Source organism: Polypterus senegalus, chromosome 17, assembly GCF_016835505.1.
Source record: "Polypterus senegalus isolate Bchr_013 chromosome 17, ASM1683550v1, whole genome shotgun sequence".
Taxonomy (NCBI): domain Eukaryota; kingdom Metazoa; phylum Chordata; class Cladistia; order Polypteriformes; family Polypteridae; genus Polypterus; species Polypterus senegalus.
The window spans coordinates 100456561-100475436 of NC_053170.1; the positions used below are offsets into that span (position 1 = coordinate 100456561).

The 18876-nt window shown below is 37.3% G+C and overlaps 1 protein-coding gene across 1 annotated transcript; it reads left to right on the forward strand.

The window, feature by feature from the left end:
• The first annotated feature begins 260 nt into the window (after positions 1 to 260).
• On the forward strand, positions 261 to 16814 carry ankrd40 (ankyrin repeat domain 40). The gene is made up of 5 exons (XM_039739427.1): positions 261 to 738; positions 3038 to 3186; positions 7622 to 8137; positions 9007 to 9188; positions 10852 to 16814. The coding sequence occupies exons 1-5, from the start codon at positions 596 to 598 to the stop codon at positions 10999 to 11001; spliced, it is 1140 nt and encodes a 379-aa protein (XP_039595361.1). The 5' UTR covers positions 261 to 595; the 3' UTR covers positions 11002 to 16814.
• The last annotated feature ends 2062 nt before the right edge of the window (positions 16815 to 18876 follow it).

Genomic DNA, 18876 nt, shown 5'->3' on the forward strand with positions numbered 1-18876 from the left:
GAATTTGATAACAGATGGACAGATAGTTTTACTTTAGGAATGTCTATTAGAATTTGCAAACAGCTCACAGATAAATAGAGACACTGATGTACTACCCTGTGTACCAGTTGGCAGATAGATAGATAGATAGATAGATACATAATGTGAAAGGCACTATATAATAGATAGATAGATAGAATGTGTAGATAGTGCCGAGGTGTGATCCCAGAACGAGCTCTTCGCTCGCTCTTTGCAAAACTCCTATTATGGTAGGAACCAGGGCGCCGCACCTCGCGGGTGTTACACTGAAATGTGTCCCCTGGGAGACGCAAAAGCGGCAGGACAGACTGTGTTTTTCGTGGTTGGTGTTACAAGAATTTGAAGGAAAAAAAAACAGGGAGAGAAGGAAGTAAAAAAGAAGACCAGCTGATTTTACGGTGGTGTTTATGCACTGTATATATCCTTTCTGAGGTTGTTCTCGCGCTGTGTGCGATGACAGACTTTAACTTTAAACGGTTCACGTAGGAGTGGAGGGCGCCTGGCCGACCGGCTCACCACCGCAGCCTGAAGGCGTCTTTCCTGCCGGTTAGTGAGTGGATGTTGTTTTCCGTGGCGGATGGCTGAAATGACATGTCCGTCGGAAGACAAAGAGCTGCAGGAACAGCTGAGGGAGGCGTCAGCCATTGGTAATATTGACGAGGTTCAGACCCTGGTGGAGAGGGGAGTTGATGTGAACTCGCAGAATGAGATCAACGGCTGGTGAGTGACTCGAGAGGGGCCTCGAGCTAAACCGCTCCTGAAAAAAGAATGCGACGCGTTTGAACTCCGTCGACATGCCCGAGGGTTCTGCCTCTGCCTATCCGCTGCTCCCGTCGTATTCCAGTGTATGTACTGTAAAGCTCACTCTGCTTGTGCTTTGCTTATCTCGGTGTTACTCGAGAGTTCGGGGATGGAAGGAGAGCCCAGTGACTGCACGTCCTCGTGGATTGGTAGGGGCTATTAGAATACCCTCATTCCCAATCGGTGATAAAAGTTAAGTTTTGAACGTATTTTCCTCGCTTATTGTAATTTCTGTCTTACAATATATCGGAGTGTAGACTCGCTGTGAGATTCATCCATCTGTTAATCCTCTGAATCGGTGTATTGGGAAGTCAGCAGTGAGCCCATATCAGAAACATGCCAGGAATGGAATTGCCACTTCACTCCTTTAAATCATGGCAATACTGAATTACCAGTAACAGCTACCTCTGAAGTGTGTGTGTGGAATATCCCACAAATAAGGGGGTGGGGGCATGCAGACTTCACGCAGGTGGCACACCAGTTAAGAAACGGGACACTGGGCCAAGCACGGTGAGACGACGGCCATACCTTATGTACTGCCCTGCCAACCAAGGGACTTGCGCCTCTCCCATTTAACGTCTTAAATGGTCATATGCTAAAGGTATTGATTGGTAGGGCTATTTGCCAGTTAATTAAAATGTATATATTTTATATATACATAAAAACCTCTTCGGGACATTGTTGCCCTCCATTAATGGCATCTTTATTAAGTCTTGTATCTCTAAACCCAACATCATTGTGAAAGTCCATCCCACCATTCCCACAATCTTCTTTGTACCACTTCCGTCTGACAGAAGGAACCGTAGTATCCAAACCAGTTCTGCTGGGTCCTGTAAAAGTGTCTACCCCTTGGCGGCCCCCAAATCTGCTCCAAATTTATTTAAATGCAGTGCATTTGTTACTACTGTTGTTTTTTTAATTATATGTTATTACTTATGTATTTATTACTATCTATTTATTTACCGTTTATTGGATACTTTTACTTGTCTTGCACTTGTGTTTCAGTCTGTGTCGCACTGCTGTCCTTTTTCATGCCACTGTATGCTACAGTACGGTGTATGGAGAGTATGACAATAAAGCCACTTGACTTGGTCACAGCTTTCGGGTTACTGGGCACAATTCCAGTCCCGGACATTGTCTGAACTGAGTCTGCACCTTCTTCCTATGTGAGAGCGTGGGTTTTCTTGAAGTACTTGAGTTTTATCCCATTCACAAAGATGTGCATTTTTGTTTAATATCGGTGTCGGTGGATGTGTGTGTATTTGTTCCTGCCTTGCACCCAGCAATGTTGGGTAGACATTTTCTTGCCGCATCCCTTTATTGCAATAAAAAGGTTCAGTAAGTTGGTGGACATCAGTATGCTGCCATGTATCACAGTAGATGTAATTGGAATGTGGCGTGTGAGTAGAATGTTGACAAAGCCAAGTTGTTAAGCAGCATTAACTCCTATGGGACCAACATGTTAATTAACATTCACCGTAGGTAGCTGCTGCCTCACACAGACCAGTGTCCTGGGTACAAAACCAAGGGCTGGTTGTTGTCCATGAGGAGTTTTCCTCACACATTCCAAAGACGTGCATGGTAGGCTGCTGGGCAGTAGTACATTTTCCCATTGAGGTTGTGTACTTGAGTGACCCATACATTGGACTGGAGCTGAATCCTGCTTTGTGCTTGATGAAGCTGGAATAAGTTGCAGCCCCTTAACACGGATTTGGATTAAGCAGGTTTAACAATGTTACATTTCTAGAACAACATTTCTGTAGCACAGTTTCATAAACAAAAGCAGGTCAAAGTGCTTTACAATAATAGTTGTTAAAATAACATTTACAAAAAAAAGAAAAAAGGCATTTTTAAGACCATAGTCCTGAGAAAGTAACTGTCCATCTTAAAAACAAATGTGTGATGACCTGAGAGGATAGAAAAACAAAAACTCCAGCCAGCATGGATGTTGGAAAGATTAAAATCTCTAGGGGTCCAAGGTCAAAAGACGTCTCAACTAGCTGCATAAATATGTGTAATGTAGTTAAATTCAAACGCTCTTTTATGAAAAAAATGCTCACAATCACAAAGGGTGACATAAGAACAGATACCTGTAGACCTTTGGTTGGTGGTTTTCCAAGGTTCCTCTTGGTTGTTTTCAAAGTTTACTGCACAGTCATTGATGCACAGTGGTGCTCAGATTAGCATTTAAATACTTGCACCCATTTCTTATTTCTAGGACCTGTTTGCATTGGGCATGCAAGCGCAATCACAGGCAGATTGTGTCTTACCTGTTAAATGCAGGCGCCGACAAAGAGATTCTCACTGCAAAGGGGGAAAGAGCTGCACAGCTAACTTCAAAACCTGATATCAGGAAACTTTTGGGAGGTAAGCCATTTTTGTAGAAAAGGACATCTTGTTTTGTTTTTTTGTTGTTTTCATTAAGTGCTTTTCGAGCTAATTGCCTGCTGTTGCACATATTCTTGCTAGTTTATCCTTTTTCTGTTACGATTTATGGAAGTAAAACACATCTCTTCAATGGCTTGTATGAGCTTTGCCCCTAAGTGCCTGAGAGAGTCCTTTAGAAGTTAGAACGGATGACAGCTTCTAGACCTTCCTTTCACACCCATCTCACCTTCAGCTACCACCTCCAAGTCTGCATGTCTGTCCACTTTTTAATTAACACAGCACAGTAAACATACTTGAACACAACATTAATACTAGCTGTCCCTCTCACCAATAACTTTGAATAATGTTAACGTTTACCCCCCGAGTCGCATAGTGTGGGGTCTCCTCAGTCTGTCAGTGGAGCAGGATGGTGACAGCAGTCTGTCGCTGAAGCTGCTCCTCTGTCTGGAGATGATCCTGTTTAGTGGACAGGAGCCTACTCAGTGTCCGTCGCTCTGCCACGGATGTCAAACTGTCCAGCTCTGTGCCTACAAATAGAGCCTGCCTTCCTCACCAGTTTGTCCAGGCATGAGGCGTCCCTCTTCTTTATGCTGCCTCCCCAGCACACCACCGTGTAGAAGAGGGCGCTCGCCACAACCGTCTGATAGAACATCTGCAGCATCTTATTGCAAATGTTGAAGGACGCCACCCTTCTAAGGAAGTATAGTCGGCTCTGTCCTCTCTTGCACAGAGCATCAGTGTTGGCAGTCCAGTCCAATTTGTCATCCAGCTGCACTCCCAGATATTTATAGGTCTGCACCCTCTGCACAGTCACCTCTGATGATCATGAGGTCCATGAGGGGCCTGGGCCTCCTAAAATCCAACACCAGTTCATTGGTTTTGCTGGTGTTCAGGTGTAAGTGGATTGAGTCGCAACAAAGTCCTTCATTAGGTTCCTATACTCCTCCTCCTGCCAACTCCTGATGCAGCCCACAATATTTGTGTTTTTTGTCAAAACTTTAAATGATTAATTGTTTTTGATTAATTTTTTCTATAGCATTTTCACCTCTGATTGAATCTTAAAGCTGAAGCAGGCCAATAACCTGAATACTGTGTTCACTTGTCTGCTCATTTGCATGAAACTTTTGTTAATGTACAGATAAGTGAAATATTCACTCCTGTTTACCATTCAGTGTTGTTTGCACCTGTGTCTGCACTGCTCATTGCTAACCATCAGCATTTGGATACAATTAAGACAGCAAACTGAACAACAAAGGGAACATTAGAAGAAAACTGCCTCAGAAACACAAGTATTTAAAGATACAGAAAATAATACAAATATTAACGGATTTAAAAAAAAATATTTGTAGGCCAGTTGTCAACACAGTGAGATGAAGAAAAGTAAGAAAGATGCACTAATTGTACAATTGATTGGAATAAAAGCCTAGAGCCAAGGGTGTCCCCCAGGACTAAATCTGAAAATCGCCATCCCAGGGATGTATTTGGTGGCATGAAAAAGTACAGCAACAAATGTGCGCTGCTGGTAAATTACCATTCGACTCTGGCACTTAACAGTCCAACATCTTTAAATAAATGAGACTAGAACTCCATCTTGGCAACTATCATTTTCTAGTGGTGAACACATTAATAACAACACACCCAAACACCAACAGTGAATGTAATTGCATTTAAACTTTGCAGGGGATGAAACACAATTTAAGCCACACAGCACAAGCTAATCGTTCAAAGGAAGCTATAGAGACAGAAAGTGTTAGTGCAGCTCCAGGCTGTCACTGTTAAGTGCACATCAGTGCTGGGCCCCTCGACTGGTTTGTTTTTTTTTTAATTCTTTTTACGCAGACCCTGACTTCTCCTGTCTGCTGCACAGTAAGTTAACATTTGTTAACAGCGGTTAAGTCACTGCAAAATTAAAAAATCTTAACATTGACATGCATTTCTGACAGGAGCACTTTCATTTACTGAAAGAGTTTGTTTGGCTTGAGGTGCCAAGTTGCACTTTTGTTTACTGTGGAAACTGTGTCCATTATAGTAGGGCCACATTCATGAAGGGTGTATCACAGCGTCCCTTATACAGCAACACCAACATTTCGGAGCTGCTGTGAAATAAATAAAATTAAAAAATTAAGTTTCTGGACATACTTTGATATGCTTTGCATTTAGAAGCATTACTCACAATGTATGTGGATCTCAAATCGGCTGTATTACGCAACCGTGGCAACAATGTATTCAGCAAGCTTCACTAAGCCTTTAGCAGCTACAAGATCACGTGTGTGAAAACATTTGTCCATATGCTCAACACAATTTGCTTTTTTCAGTTGCTTAATGCAAATGTGGAGAACATCTTGCTTCTCCCTGAAGTACAATTTGGTTTAGCCAGGGAGCTTTAAACACAGCTCAGGTAGTTCAGCTCCTTTGCTTCTCAGTGTCAATTCAGTAAGAGCCCGTTCCAAATCTCTGACTTTCTAGCTTTTCTGCTGCACAATACCGTTTGCTTTTGATTGTCGTTTATCCATCTGCCTGTTCTGTTTTCTCAATGTGCTTTTAATATCTGGAGCATACAGTTAACACCATTATGATGGGATTTTTAACACATATACAGGATGTTTTATTTTTAATATTGTAATAGTTTTTGTTCATATTCAAAACAATAACATTTTTACAGGAGTTTTACCACAGATTATAGGTAGTTTTTCATCTAGCCAATTCTTACCCACATGAGTGTGAAGAAGTCCCAGAGTGCCATGGGGTCGCCTCATTTGCTAGCACCCTCATATACTATTATGAGTGTGTGCATCATGCATTACTTTACTAATGTGGTAGAGATTGACATCTTAATTAAAAAAAGAAACTTATCCTCTAACAGGACAGATCTGATAAAACCCTTAAGTCATTAATCAGGCAGGAGAAAAGCTTGTCCATCTACTTCCTTTATTACACCTATGGCACCATGCTGAGGACGGAGCATCTCTCACAGCAGTCTGTTACAGCATGATGAGAAATAAAGCATACGGGTTCATTTTATAAACTGTTGAATTTACATACAGTGTCAATTAATGCATACATTTACTCTGATTGGTTCATTTGTTTATACCCAAATGAGCTATATAAAATAGTCCATTTTATTATTTTCTTGTTATTCTTAATACCATTTGGATTGAGCCACCACCCTTGAAATTTCTGTGTATATAACAACTGTCCAGTGTTGCTAAATACTGGTCATCTGATCTCTTAGTCATCTTTTTGTGTATTATATTTTTGTCTCTGTCATTCACTTTATCTCGTTTCCTGATGTGCCTGAACTGTTATTTGACATGTATTAACCCTTTATGCTATTTCTTTAAGATGAATTTGTTACCATAAAATTGTTTTTCCACACTGATAATTATTGATAACTGAAGAATCAAAACAATGTCTCCTTTAAATGTATAGTTTGAAAGATGCCATACACTAAGACTGGAGTCTCATTTGGAGATGGTCTTTTTTACGCTTTCCAGTCAGATTTCCAGAAGTGTTTTTCCAACAACTCCTCGATCCTGTATATGCAGTATGCATAAAAATACTGTGTTATCTCAATAATGATATATAAGCCTCTCATGAATTAAGATTTTGCTACTGAAAAGATTGTTTTAGTTAGTGGAATGTTTTAAATAAAAATACTGTAAATGAGTTACAAAATTAGTAAAGCAAAACATATAATGCATGGAGTCAAAAACAGAAAGTGGTATAAAAAGAAAGAAGGAATGAAGCAAAGAGAGATGCCTAAAAGAGTTGGATAAGTGGTGTCCGATGACCTGAGAAGAATGCGTCTCACATCTGCAGAATTGTGTTTAATGTGGAATAAGGCAAACTGGACGTAACACTAAAAGCAACTTTATATACTGTGCTATCCTGTGAGGTATTTTTAGATGCTGCCATTATCCAACCATACTGTTTGCATTTCATAAACTGAAGTCTGTATAAGCCCTGTAGATAAGAGTGTGGCTCATTGAAATGGTCATCCGACGACCACTTAGATTTTTATCTGGCATAGTCAGGGATAGAGGAAAGGAGCTAAAAAATTGGTCAAAGCAAAACTGTCAGCCCTTCACTTGTTTTATAAGTCAGTCAGGGTTAGTACCACATTGCAGTATAAACTTCTTTTTTTGTGGTTTCAATCTATTTTCTGTCACCCAATGGAAACTTGTTTTGCATTATGTTTCCCACTACTTCTTTAAAAACAGTCCTGCGGATCACGTAGAGCTTTGGCAGATTTGCTCGTATTAACATTTTCTTGCTGTACAAGTCACTTTGGCAATGCAGGTTATAGCACAACTTCAGAATGGCCAAATCAGAATAATAACAAATGAAAGGTGTGCACGTTTCTGTGTCTAATGTAGCTTTGTAATTAATTACAATATCTTTTACATTTGTGTAGTGGAAGAAAATGAAATAATTGAAGCAAAAGAAGCTGAGCTGCCTATCACAGCAAACTACCTTACATTTCCGCAGTTCCCATATGCAGTAAGTGGTAAGAGTGCACCTGCATCAAGTGCCCAAGGCAGATGTTACACCGAGAGCAATGGGGCACTTGAAGCTGTCCACGATGAAGGCCCTACAATTTTTCCAGCCATTAAAGAAGCAAATGTGCACAATAACACGGTTGCACACAATGGAGAATCTCATGTGCATGCAGCTGAACACAATGGCGCTCCTCCTCAAAGTGCAGTGACTGCAGTAGCTCCAGAAGCTGTTCTCCCAAGCCATGGGGAATACCGAACACAGAATGGACTGGTTTGCACACCACTACTTTCACCAAGTGCAAGTGGAGGCCCACCTGTCCCACCCACACGACAACAGTCAATACCTCAGCAGCTGCACAGTGCCCAGGTGGGAGCCATGCCAGCTTTTCAGCCATTTTTTTTCACGGGTGCTTTTCCCATGAATATGCAAGGTAAATCTAACTTCTAAGCTGAAGAGCTTTTGGAAGTGTTATTTTCTTTTGTTGTCTTTTTTCTGTATAGACAGGCTGTTAAAGTGTTTCTAATTTCTTTGAGTTTTATCATATGTTCAACTTTTTTCTGTTATTACTTATTGTAATTTGTTCTGTTTTACCTTTTGCAATCTAATCATTTAAATAGTTACCTTTATGTGTGTGTTGTTTGTTAACAGCCTTTTCTTTTAAATAGCGGGGGAACCAGTGCTGCTTAGGGTGGAATAAAGTGCAGAAACTGAATAAATTTCTTAAGGGGGGAATTTTGGCTCCAATTCAAAATTACATTGACTAAACCCACCATGGGGAGCAACTTGGCATATTTTTGCAATTCCCAAAATGTCTCAAAGGGGTACTTCTATAATAAAGCATAGGTGCAGTCACTAAATAATGTGCCCAGAGGTGAAAGGTTTTACAAAGAAATGTAGCCTGTGGTCTTTCCCTGTACAAATGAGGAATCCATGCAAACTTTGGCAGAGATCGGTTCAATGGTATGGGTTACCAGATAAACACGCATTCTGCTTTATATGTTCGATTAGTCTCCGTTGACTTTTAAGAGTTGAGCCAAGTTGCACAAGACCTCCAGTCACATAGGTGTGCTGCCTTTAGGGACACCACCTGGGTTTCTAATTATGAACCCCTTACACCTCACTCTGACCTCTTGAGTTTTGATCTTGCATTTTCAGCTTAATAAGTGGCCACTAAAATGAAAGGGAATTTATTTGATTTCCATAACTGCATATTGAGTGCCATGGATATGGCAGAGCTTACATTGATAGATGGAAATACATTGCTTTAAAATGTTGCTGCTTTTCCTCCAAATATTTCAGAACTGGTGCTGAAAGTTCGAATCCAAAACCCGGCTCTGAAGGAGAATGACTTTATTGAAGTTGAACTAGATCGGCAAGAGCTTACTTACAGATCTTTGCTCAGGGTGTGCTGTCGAGAACTTCAAGTCAGCACCGATCACGTGCAGAAGATCAGAAAGCTACCAAACACCATATTAAGAAAAGTAAGGTGATCTAAAGATGGTTTACCAAAAAACATGCTTTAATTTCTAATAACATTTGTTTAGAAAACATACCCTATGTTTTATAAAGTCCAATCACTTTAAAGTTTAATTTTTTTTTTGGTCTTCACTGAACTGAAAGACTTCATTATAGAAGGCAGCTTTTATTATATCTTGTTTAAAGCTGCTCATAAAACAGGTGCAGATCTCTTATGTGTATTACCAGAAATAAAGAAACACGAGTGTCATACAGTTATTTATGTGTCAAATCTTTGGTCAAATTCTATTCTGTATTGTTGTAGAAATTCAGGAATTTGCAGACTCCCCATTAATGTACTGTAGCCCAGTGGAAAGTGAATAGGTATAGCACTTTGCAGTCTTCATTAAAGAAAGATGTTGCTGCATACCATATGTTGAGCGAGCACAGTGTTTTGGCTGACAGAATTTATATTTACTTGTGGTGTCATAGGAAGTATGTACTATACTTGTACTGCTTAATTTTGTTTTTGATATAATGCTCCCTTTACTGAGCACCCAATACAATATCAATATGGACATTTAGATTTAATAGTAGTAATATTAAACAAGCTGTGAAAAGGACAGCAAGATTTTCTTCCAGTATAGGTTTTATGATTCTGTCAAGTTTATGTGATATTTCTGGATGGATGTTCTCTAGTTTTCTTGAATAGCATGATTTGCCGAAATTGTATTCTCTTTGGTATTTTTGTTTCAAAGCACTTAAACTCACAATTACTTTTTATGACATTTTTGTTATAAACAAAAAAAGAAAATGGCCATTAGTATAACTATTAATTTCCTGTGTTTTGGAAGTCGTACGTTTACACAGGAGAAAGGCAAGAGACAAATGATGTATTTGCTCCTGTCCTATCGGCCTGTGGTAACCAGACATTGCACATTATGCTGGCAAACAGAGCCAAGAACATGAACAAGATCAGTGCTTATATATCAGTTTTCAAGTTTATTTACAAAGCAAGGAACAAAATTTGAATCACGCAGTGCAATATGGTAGTATGTATAACACATGGGAGGAGAGAAGGGCAGCAGAGGGGAAAGGTAAAAACAGATGGCCTGTAAAATGAAACCGCTTTCATAAGAGTCTCCTGTGCCCTCTTATGTTACTCTTCCAGCCGTTTACACCCTAGGATTTGTGTGATCCAGATCCAGAAGGCCGTATGCAAAGCTTAATAGATGCAAGATTGAGACAGATATTCCAGGCCCACTGTTTAGAGCTTAGTTACAAGAATTCACTTTATCCATTAATCAAGCAAAGCGTTTTCAAGCTGCAATAGTATAGAAGCATACTAGTTGCACACAAGTCAGCCATCCTCTTTGGTAACCTATGGGTTAACTTTACATAGGTCATATATATTTTAGAGTGATGGCAAATTTAAAAAAAGGATGACAGAAAGGATAAACTTTAGTAACAGCATAAGTTATCTGCAGGTACTCCTATGTGCTCCAGCAAATCTAATCAGCCATAAAGCATTTATTCAGTGGTGTGTTCAGACAGTTGGTTTCTATTGGTGGGAACAGGCGAATATCTCAAGGTGTATTATTATGTATGTATGTATGCTTAACTGTAAAATATACAAACTCAGTCCTTTGCAGAGAGTTTAACATTTCTTGTGTAATTTTCTCTTTCAAGGACAAAGATGTTGCAAGACTGCAAGACTTCCAGGAACTTGAACTGGTTTTAGATAAAAGTGAAAATCTTTCTTTACTGGCCAATGCTGGACAAGCCACTTTAACGGAGAAGCCTTGCTACAACATGAAGGCTTCAAAGCTCACATACTAAGTTCTTATTCAGAGTGATTTAGATACTTTCTTGATTTTTGTGAAATTCTCTTTTATTCTTTATAACACTAATTTACTGTTTTATATACTGCACAATATAATTTTTCAGATTATTATTCTGGCAAAGGAGTGATTTATCCATTAGAAACTGTGATGTACACCTTTCTTTAAGAAGACCCTTTCAACTAACCTTTTTGGAATTTAATTGCATATGAGCTGTTTCTTACTCTTTATCTATTAAGTAGTTAATGGTCAAGGCGTTCTCATGTTTTTGCAAACTGAATATGTTTTTCGTGCAGTTTTTCTCCGGCAGTTGAGGCGTTTGGTCCTGCCTGCATCAAGCCGGTGGACAGTTCTTGTCCCTTCTTGCAGCACATTTTTTTGACAGGTCTTGGGTTGGAAAGTTGAACCCATGTCACGTTTTGCACATTTTTAAGTTGGTGTTCATCTATACTATTTGAGACATTTTCTTTTTTGTGTAAAAATGTAACCTATCTTCTTCCCTATCCCAGCCTAATATGCACTGCATTAGTGGATGTACAGGGTCTTGCTTTGAGCAGTACATGCTGTGCACACTGAAATGCAAAACTGAACAATATTTTTCAAATCCATTGACAATTTAGATTTTATCACCTTTCTAAGTAAACTCCATTGCTTTCCTATTTAGTTGAATTGAGCATTTATTTCCCCATGTCTAATTTCCTACTTGAATTTTTCTATTTAATTTTAAATTGACTAACAAAAACATGTACTGCCCAATCACACACAGCGATTTGCCATAAAAGTCAGTTTTCCTTTTCTTAGTTGGCTGTTTGGTTAGCATTTGTTATCACTTGCAAAAAGACATTTAATCTTATTTTCAGAGAAATATGATTGCTATTTTTAACTTTGTATTTGGGTTAACACATTTTACAATTACTTGCATTAGGATGGAACAGTGACTATTAAAAAGCACAATTATTTTAAATAAGTTTATCTATTAAGTCACTAGAAAAAGCTAGTGATCATTACTAACCAGTCACTCAGGTTTAATATTTTCCTTGTTATGTTAAAGCATTAGATTATAACTAACCTAAATTACGTTTCTATATACACACAGACCCTTTTGTGACTGTAAAATAAAGGCAGCTTACCTCATGAAAAGTACTATCAATTTAAAGAATTTTATATTTAATCTTACTGTAATATAGTAATTCATTAGTTCTTTTTTAACCTGTTAGTGTAACTTTATGTTAATGGCTGATAGTAGTATGACTGTTATTTTAGAAAGGATAATATAGGTGCTGTTATTTTATAGTTTGTACAGCCTGTAATTTGGTATTTAGTCTGTTCACATACCTCTATACTGGCAGAGGAGACCTAAATGTCATGTTAACCTTGTCCCCGTCTCTGTTGAAGCTGCTTTTTTCCTCCACTATATGACTTCAGTCTTGCTATGGAATCCGTTGCCAGATTCTTTTCCAGAATAAGGAGTCGCTGTCATGTAGCACTTTTTTCAAAGGCAAAAATTAGAGTATTGAAATTATTATACAGCCTATGGACAAATGTTTTGTTTACCTTCAGTGCAAAGTATAACCGTGCATTTCTAGATATTAGTGGTTCAACATATGCACAATTGCACTGAATGTTATTTTTAGGTTTGTTACTACCTTCATTACAACGGTAGTTTAAAACAACCGCTTCTGTGATGCATTTTTTTTGGTCAGGTTTATGTCTGTAGCTGAAAGTTCTTTTAAACATTTGAAGGAGGGTCAGTAAGTGATGAGTGCTGCATATAAATTATAATAGACTATCAAGTTTCCTACATTTCCTTCCCACATTACATTTGTGCAGAATATATTGAATGGTTTGACTCACATGTACAGTATATCTTCGGGTAGTATTTTATAAGCTGTTCTTATAAACAGGTGGACGTCACTGAGATGCTAATAAGAACAATTATTACAGCACATTCAGTTCAGACAAGCACAATGTTGTACACATGAACAAAAATAGTTAAAACTTATATAGCAAAAGTAAAATTGAAAACAGATATTGTAATGCTGTTATTGACTTGACTTCCCAAACTGTAGTGTTAAATGTGGGGTTGATGAATCTAGATAATTATTACTAAAGTGTGCAGTCCTAATCTTCCTTATTACTCCGCATTTATGATGTACTCCTTAACATATGTAACAATAGGGAGTATATATAGGTAGTGTTTAACAAGTTCAAATTTATAAACAACAGTAACAGTATTAGACCTGCCCAATCTTTAAACCATTTACGACAGATAAGTACGTGTTACACAGTTTTTGAAGGTTCGTATCTTTGCAGCGGCTACTAACCTGTTGTATATGTTTGTTTTATTTTAAGGTCCAGTTGTCAGTCTTTCAAAGGAATACAGTCAAACTAGTCTTCTTTTCTCTAGAAATACTGAATTTCCTTTTTTAACTTAAACCAAAATGTCACTTCCAAAGTTAAACTAAATTTTAAACTCATATTTTTGTGCTATTTTTAATTGATAAATTGCCAGTTACTAATCGTTGAATAAAAAGTAATATAATATCAAGGAAATAATTGCAGCTGAAAAAAAGAAAAAAACGGGGATATTTCGGTTGCCCAAGGTTTCAGCATACAGAGCCTAGAAAACCAGTGCAGCTAAGCAGGCCAGAGTCCCACGGCGTTATTTCTCCATTAGTGTTGTATTCATACTCTAGGTTGATTTCATCTTTTTGTTATATTTAAATGCATGGAACTACTGACTGCAGCAGCTCATTGAAGTTGCTGCGTATGTAATGCTTACAACCTGCATGTCATAGTTTTGGTTTAATGTGCATAGGTTTGAGTCTAGTACTTTCATATTTAATATAGACATTCACCTCCCAAAGTAAGCGATTGTGTGTTTCATCATGGTGTTAAAAAATAAGTGTTTGTTCATTATGCCAAATTCATTTTTCTGTTTTCCTTGGAATATTATATAACAGCCTATTAGTTACATTTAACGATTGTTTCAAGTTACATCTGAGACACTAAATAACAGAATATTTACATATTCAAAATGATAATCATTTTTCCTAAGATATATGGTATTGTGCTAAAAAAATAGCAAAAGTTATCAATGGAGGAAGAGAGTTAGTCAGACTACAAAAATCTATTTTGTAAACCGTTCTCTTGGGTAAAATATGCAGTTATCCTTGAATTTAAATAACTATTCCAATAAAACTCTATTCTACTTGTTCTTTATGATTTAGCTTACATTGTATTTGAATTGTTCTTAGAAAGCAGCTGCTTCTGTCAGTTAATCTTTAGGTAAGGTTGTGCCATTTACAGAAAGCACCATTATAAGGCACAGGAATACAACACAAAACAGAGGTTTCATTTATTATTGTTCGTGATAAGGAAAATTTTAATTCATGTCATGTTAACTTTTCCTAAATGAAGCCACCAAATGAAAGTGCCTTACATTAACCGTAAGAGAACTAACTGTAAGCTCTAATCAATGTTAAGGCGTATTACATGCTCCGGTGTGCTGAAATGCATGAAAGCACTACGCTAGGTTATTGAGAAGACAAAGTGCACACTAGACGATACTTGAATCTGTAGACTGAGCATAGATGCTGAAAACCAGACAACTGTTAAAGGCCGAGATTCACTTCTGACTAAAGTACAAGTTGGAGTGAATATCTGCTAATGTGGTGTTTGCATTCCTAGAGAACCACATTACAAAATGTTAAGTATTGCAGATCCAACAAAATATGGAAATACTATTTTGTGAGATTTTTTTTTTTGTTGTTGTTGCTTCTTATGGTCCTTAAAGATTTGTTCAATTACAAAGAAAATCTCACCTTTCACAGGTTGTAGATAGCATGTAATTGATCTTTGTTTTACAAACAGCCATTACAGCTACACTGCTAAAAGTTTTGGCTTCTGAAGGCATAGTTCAGTTTATCTAAATTTGTCAGATGGCACACTACCCATTGAGGACAGCAGTGCATCCATTTACAAAATATTAGTAAAAATAAACCACAAAACGAATTACAAACAAAAACACTAATCATTGTAATACATACATGTCGGAGTATTTTTTTAAACTATATTCTTCAAGCTGACATAAGTGTGGACTTACAGTATCTGTTAATGTGTTCATTATCAATACCCTGATTGTTTTTTAAGTCTGTGTTTTACACTGATGCAAATTTTATATTCCTGTACTCCCTCCTTCACCTTCTGAAAAGCCATGCAGTACTCCTCGCTGAACATCCTTTACACCTCTGTCCTTGACATGTGCTCTGACAGTTGTCCAGATATCAAAAAAATGAACTTCCCTTTTAAGTATTCAAGATTAATAAATGTTATTTAAAACGTGTAGTAGGCTATGGATAGCTGGCAGTGGAGAAGAGCAAAACTAAATTCTAACCTTCACTTAATGACAAAAAAAAAAAAATCAGTTAAATAGAAATTCTTATGTCTCTTTAGTCTTGCTGTTCATGGATTAATGCTTGAGTTGGCTTTTGGCATAAGCAGATGCTACCATTAATCATGATGCTTGCAGTTTATGGAGTTTTTCTTGCAACTAGCCTGCTTTCACTAATGTATTCATATAAGTGGTTCCCTAAAATGCTTGGTAGATTTGCAGTTGCCTTTCTAATAAGGTGGTAACAGAGGAAGAATTATGCCTGTCAGTCATGTGTTATCCTCTGTTAGTTTTTATTAATCTCGTGAGAATTTGAACAAATATTTCTTGTTTGTGTTTGAAAAATAACAGGCTCAGTATATGAGGAGAAAGTCTTTTGAATATATGTTTGTGGATTTTTGAACATGCAACACTGGTTTACATGTTAAAAGCGGGCTCAGATATTGTCTGTGTGATACACACAAAATTTATGTTTGGGGGTAGGGACTTGGCAGGGTAGGCCTAACTTTCCTTTTCCAGCTGTAAGATTAAGTTTTTCCCAACACACCAATGCTTCTCCTCCACCCATTTTTAGTTACTACACCTTAGACCGTCTGGATCTCCTGTGTTGCAATGTGGCATCTCCAGTCACTTCTGTAAAAGTTGTGTGATCTTTGTTTGTGGGCTCAGTGTAATGTTAGTCTTAATTCACACAACCATCCCTTTTTTTTCTCCAGAAAAAGTAGTAAAATACAAAAAAAGTATTTTTTCACTGTTTTTATATCGTTTTTAGCAAGCCCAGCTTGGTCAGCTGCACTTAGGGATTTCAGGTTTTTCAAGTAACTAACATTGATGAGTTTAGTCCTATAATGTCTTAACTATTTTAATACTTAACACATCAGGTATTGCATTAACTTACTATTTGTGGCAGTTTCTTATGAAAAACAATGCCCTTGTTGAAATGCTTTATTATAAAAAAAAAAAATACAAATCTATAACCAAGTATCCTGGTATCTTTTAGCACATGCTTATTATATGCTGCTCTTGGAGGGCTGGAATACCATCTGACTTCTCGAATTTGTGTTTATAGGACTCGCTTTTTCATGAATAAAGAGAAACTAACACATTTTAAATTTTAAAAGGATGGTCATTTAATTTTCATTTACAATAAAGGATTGCATATCTGTATGTTTGTTAATGTTGGACATTTACCCAACAATGACAGGTTCTAAAATTAAAGTGTTTACATTATTAGAATATATATATATATATATATATATATAATATATATATATATATATATATATAAAAAAGCAGAAAAGGTGTTTGCTGACTTAACCTATGCATTCAGAGGCTGATATTTTTATAAATGTAATTTGATAAATACTAGTCACTTTCTAACCTATGGTAATTATTAAAACTGTCAAATAAAATTTAAAGCATGGTAAAAGGCATTGTGCATTTTTAAAAATTTGTTTCCAATTTGTGCCTGATATTCACGTTTGAATCTTGTAAAATGTCTGCTTTCCAGAACTGTGATTTGAAGTCTTCTCTTGGTGCCACGTGGGTAGACTGTCACATTACACAAGGAAGCTGGTGTTTTGCCAGATGCCAATGGAAGCACTTTGTATATAAACCACTGGTCCAGGTCAGAGAGTAAGGAATGTTAAAAAGAGAAATAAGAACTTTGAGATTGTAAAACTCAATTTATGCTCTCTGTGACCTCTGAAAATGTTGATGCAATATTCTTATTGTCTTAGCAATGTGCAGAAGCAGTTAGGAGGACACATAAAATGTCATATTGTAAAAGCTACTGAATATAAATTTAGGGACACTATATAAAATATTTCTGAGACCGCACCTGGAGTACTGTGTGCAGTTCAGGTCACTGCAGTACTTAAAGCTGTGGAGAGGAGAACAACTAAAGGGTATGTCCTATCCTGACCGACTCTTTAGTCGTGATTAGAGCGGACTGCGTGGGGACTTCGTTAAGATTTTCTTAAGATATCAGTAAAGTGGATGTGGCAGTATTATTCCCACTAAATTGCAAATCTTTTTAAAGGATCACAATGGAAATCTTTTTTTTTCTCTACGCAAAAAGTTCAAGGAGTCTGGAATAAACTCTTAAGCCATATATTTGAACTTAAAAACCTTAAGTTTTTAACCCTAATGGCCCCTTAAAATGTTTCTGAACAAGATACAGGGATACCTTAGCTGCTAGCCAATCAAGTTAGTTTGAAGGACTGAATGCTGTCTTGTTTATCACTCTTTTTAGTTTAAAATATGTGCGCTACAAGCAGAGTTGCAGTTGTATGAAAATAATTTTGCAGCACAGCAGCTCTTTGCAGATAAATATTGTGCAGGTTAATAAAAAATAAAAAAAAAGCAATGAGGGCAAGGAAACAAAATGTGATAATCAGCTTGTGCCCCTAAAACATGAACAACACTGAGGCTAAACTGACGATCTACAGCAGGGTGAACAACGTCAGCCTGGAGGGCCACTGTGGCTGCAGGTTGTTGTTACAACTCAGCTGCGTAATTAAAACCCATGTTTTTATGTCACATTCTGTTTAAATAGATATTCCACTCCTTACCTGCTACTATTCTGTGGTGTCAAATACCATCCAGCCAGTATGTTACCTTTCTGGGAAAATCATCTAAATAGGCCATGAATAATGAAAACCCTGCCATTGTTTTCTTTCAGAATGATGGCTGTCTTTACGTGTGTCAAGATGTCAGTCCATGGTTATGATAGCTGAAAAAAATTAACCATCATAGAAAAAAATGAAGGCCAGCTTAACATTGTAAAAGAATAGAGGCTTATTGATTTGGAGCAAAGTCACTTTTGTAGACGGTTATCTTTACAGTGATTTTACATTTTATACTCGCACAACATTTTCAAACCTGCTTAGTCTCTTCAGCATCATGAAGGGCAGGAGACACTCAAGATGAAGTTTGTCATGTGTACATACTTCACATAGTAAAAAGAAACTTGTTTTTAACTCTCCTTAAAACAGTAAAAATAATAAAATAACAGATACACAAGAGAACAGAATACAGCATTATATATATATATATATATATATATATATATATATATACACACACATACATATACATATGTATATATATATAATTTATACACACTGTGTTTGTGTTAGAATATTTGTTATTCTGATTGGCTGTTCAGTAAACTTATGATCCGTGAATGAAAAAATCTCATTGAAACCAACTGGTGCAAAAGCCACTGGTCCGGTACCATTTGCTGGCGTGAATAAAGTGACTGTGCAGGGTTGGCGGAGGTATTTCCCAATCCTGTTTGCCTTTCTAAGGCAGCAAATGCTGTATTTTTCTGAAGAGAAGTCAGCTACGCACCAGTCATATTCTATTCTATTGCTACAGTATTTTCATGGCAGCATTCTCAGCAGGGTGCCACTTTATCACACCCCAGCTACTCTTGCACTTGTTTATTGTTACTGTTTAGCGTTGCCACCCGTCTTT

Excerpts from the sequence above, each read along its gene's own strand:
- ankrd40 (XM_039739427.1), top strand. The coding sequence starts at position 596 with ATGGCTGAAATGACATGTCCGTCGGAAGACAAAGAGCTGCAGGAACAG. Across the intron at positions 739-3,037 it reads CAGAATGAGATCAACGGCTG|GACCTGTTTGCATTGGGCAT; the intron begins GTGAGTGACTCG and ends TCTTATTTCTAG. Across the intron at positions 8,138-9,006 it reads TTTTCCCATGAATATGCAAG|AACTGGTGCTGAAAGTTCGA; the intron begins GTAAATCTAACT and ends CAAATATTTCAG.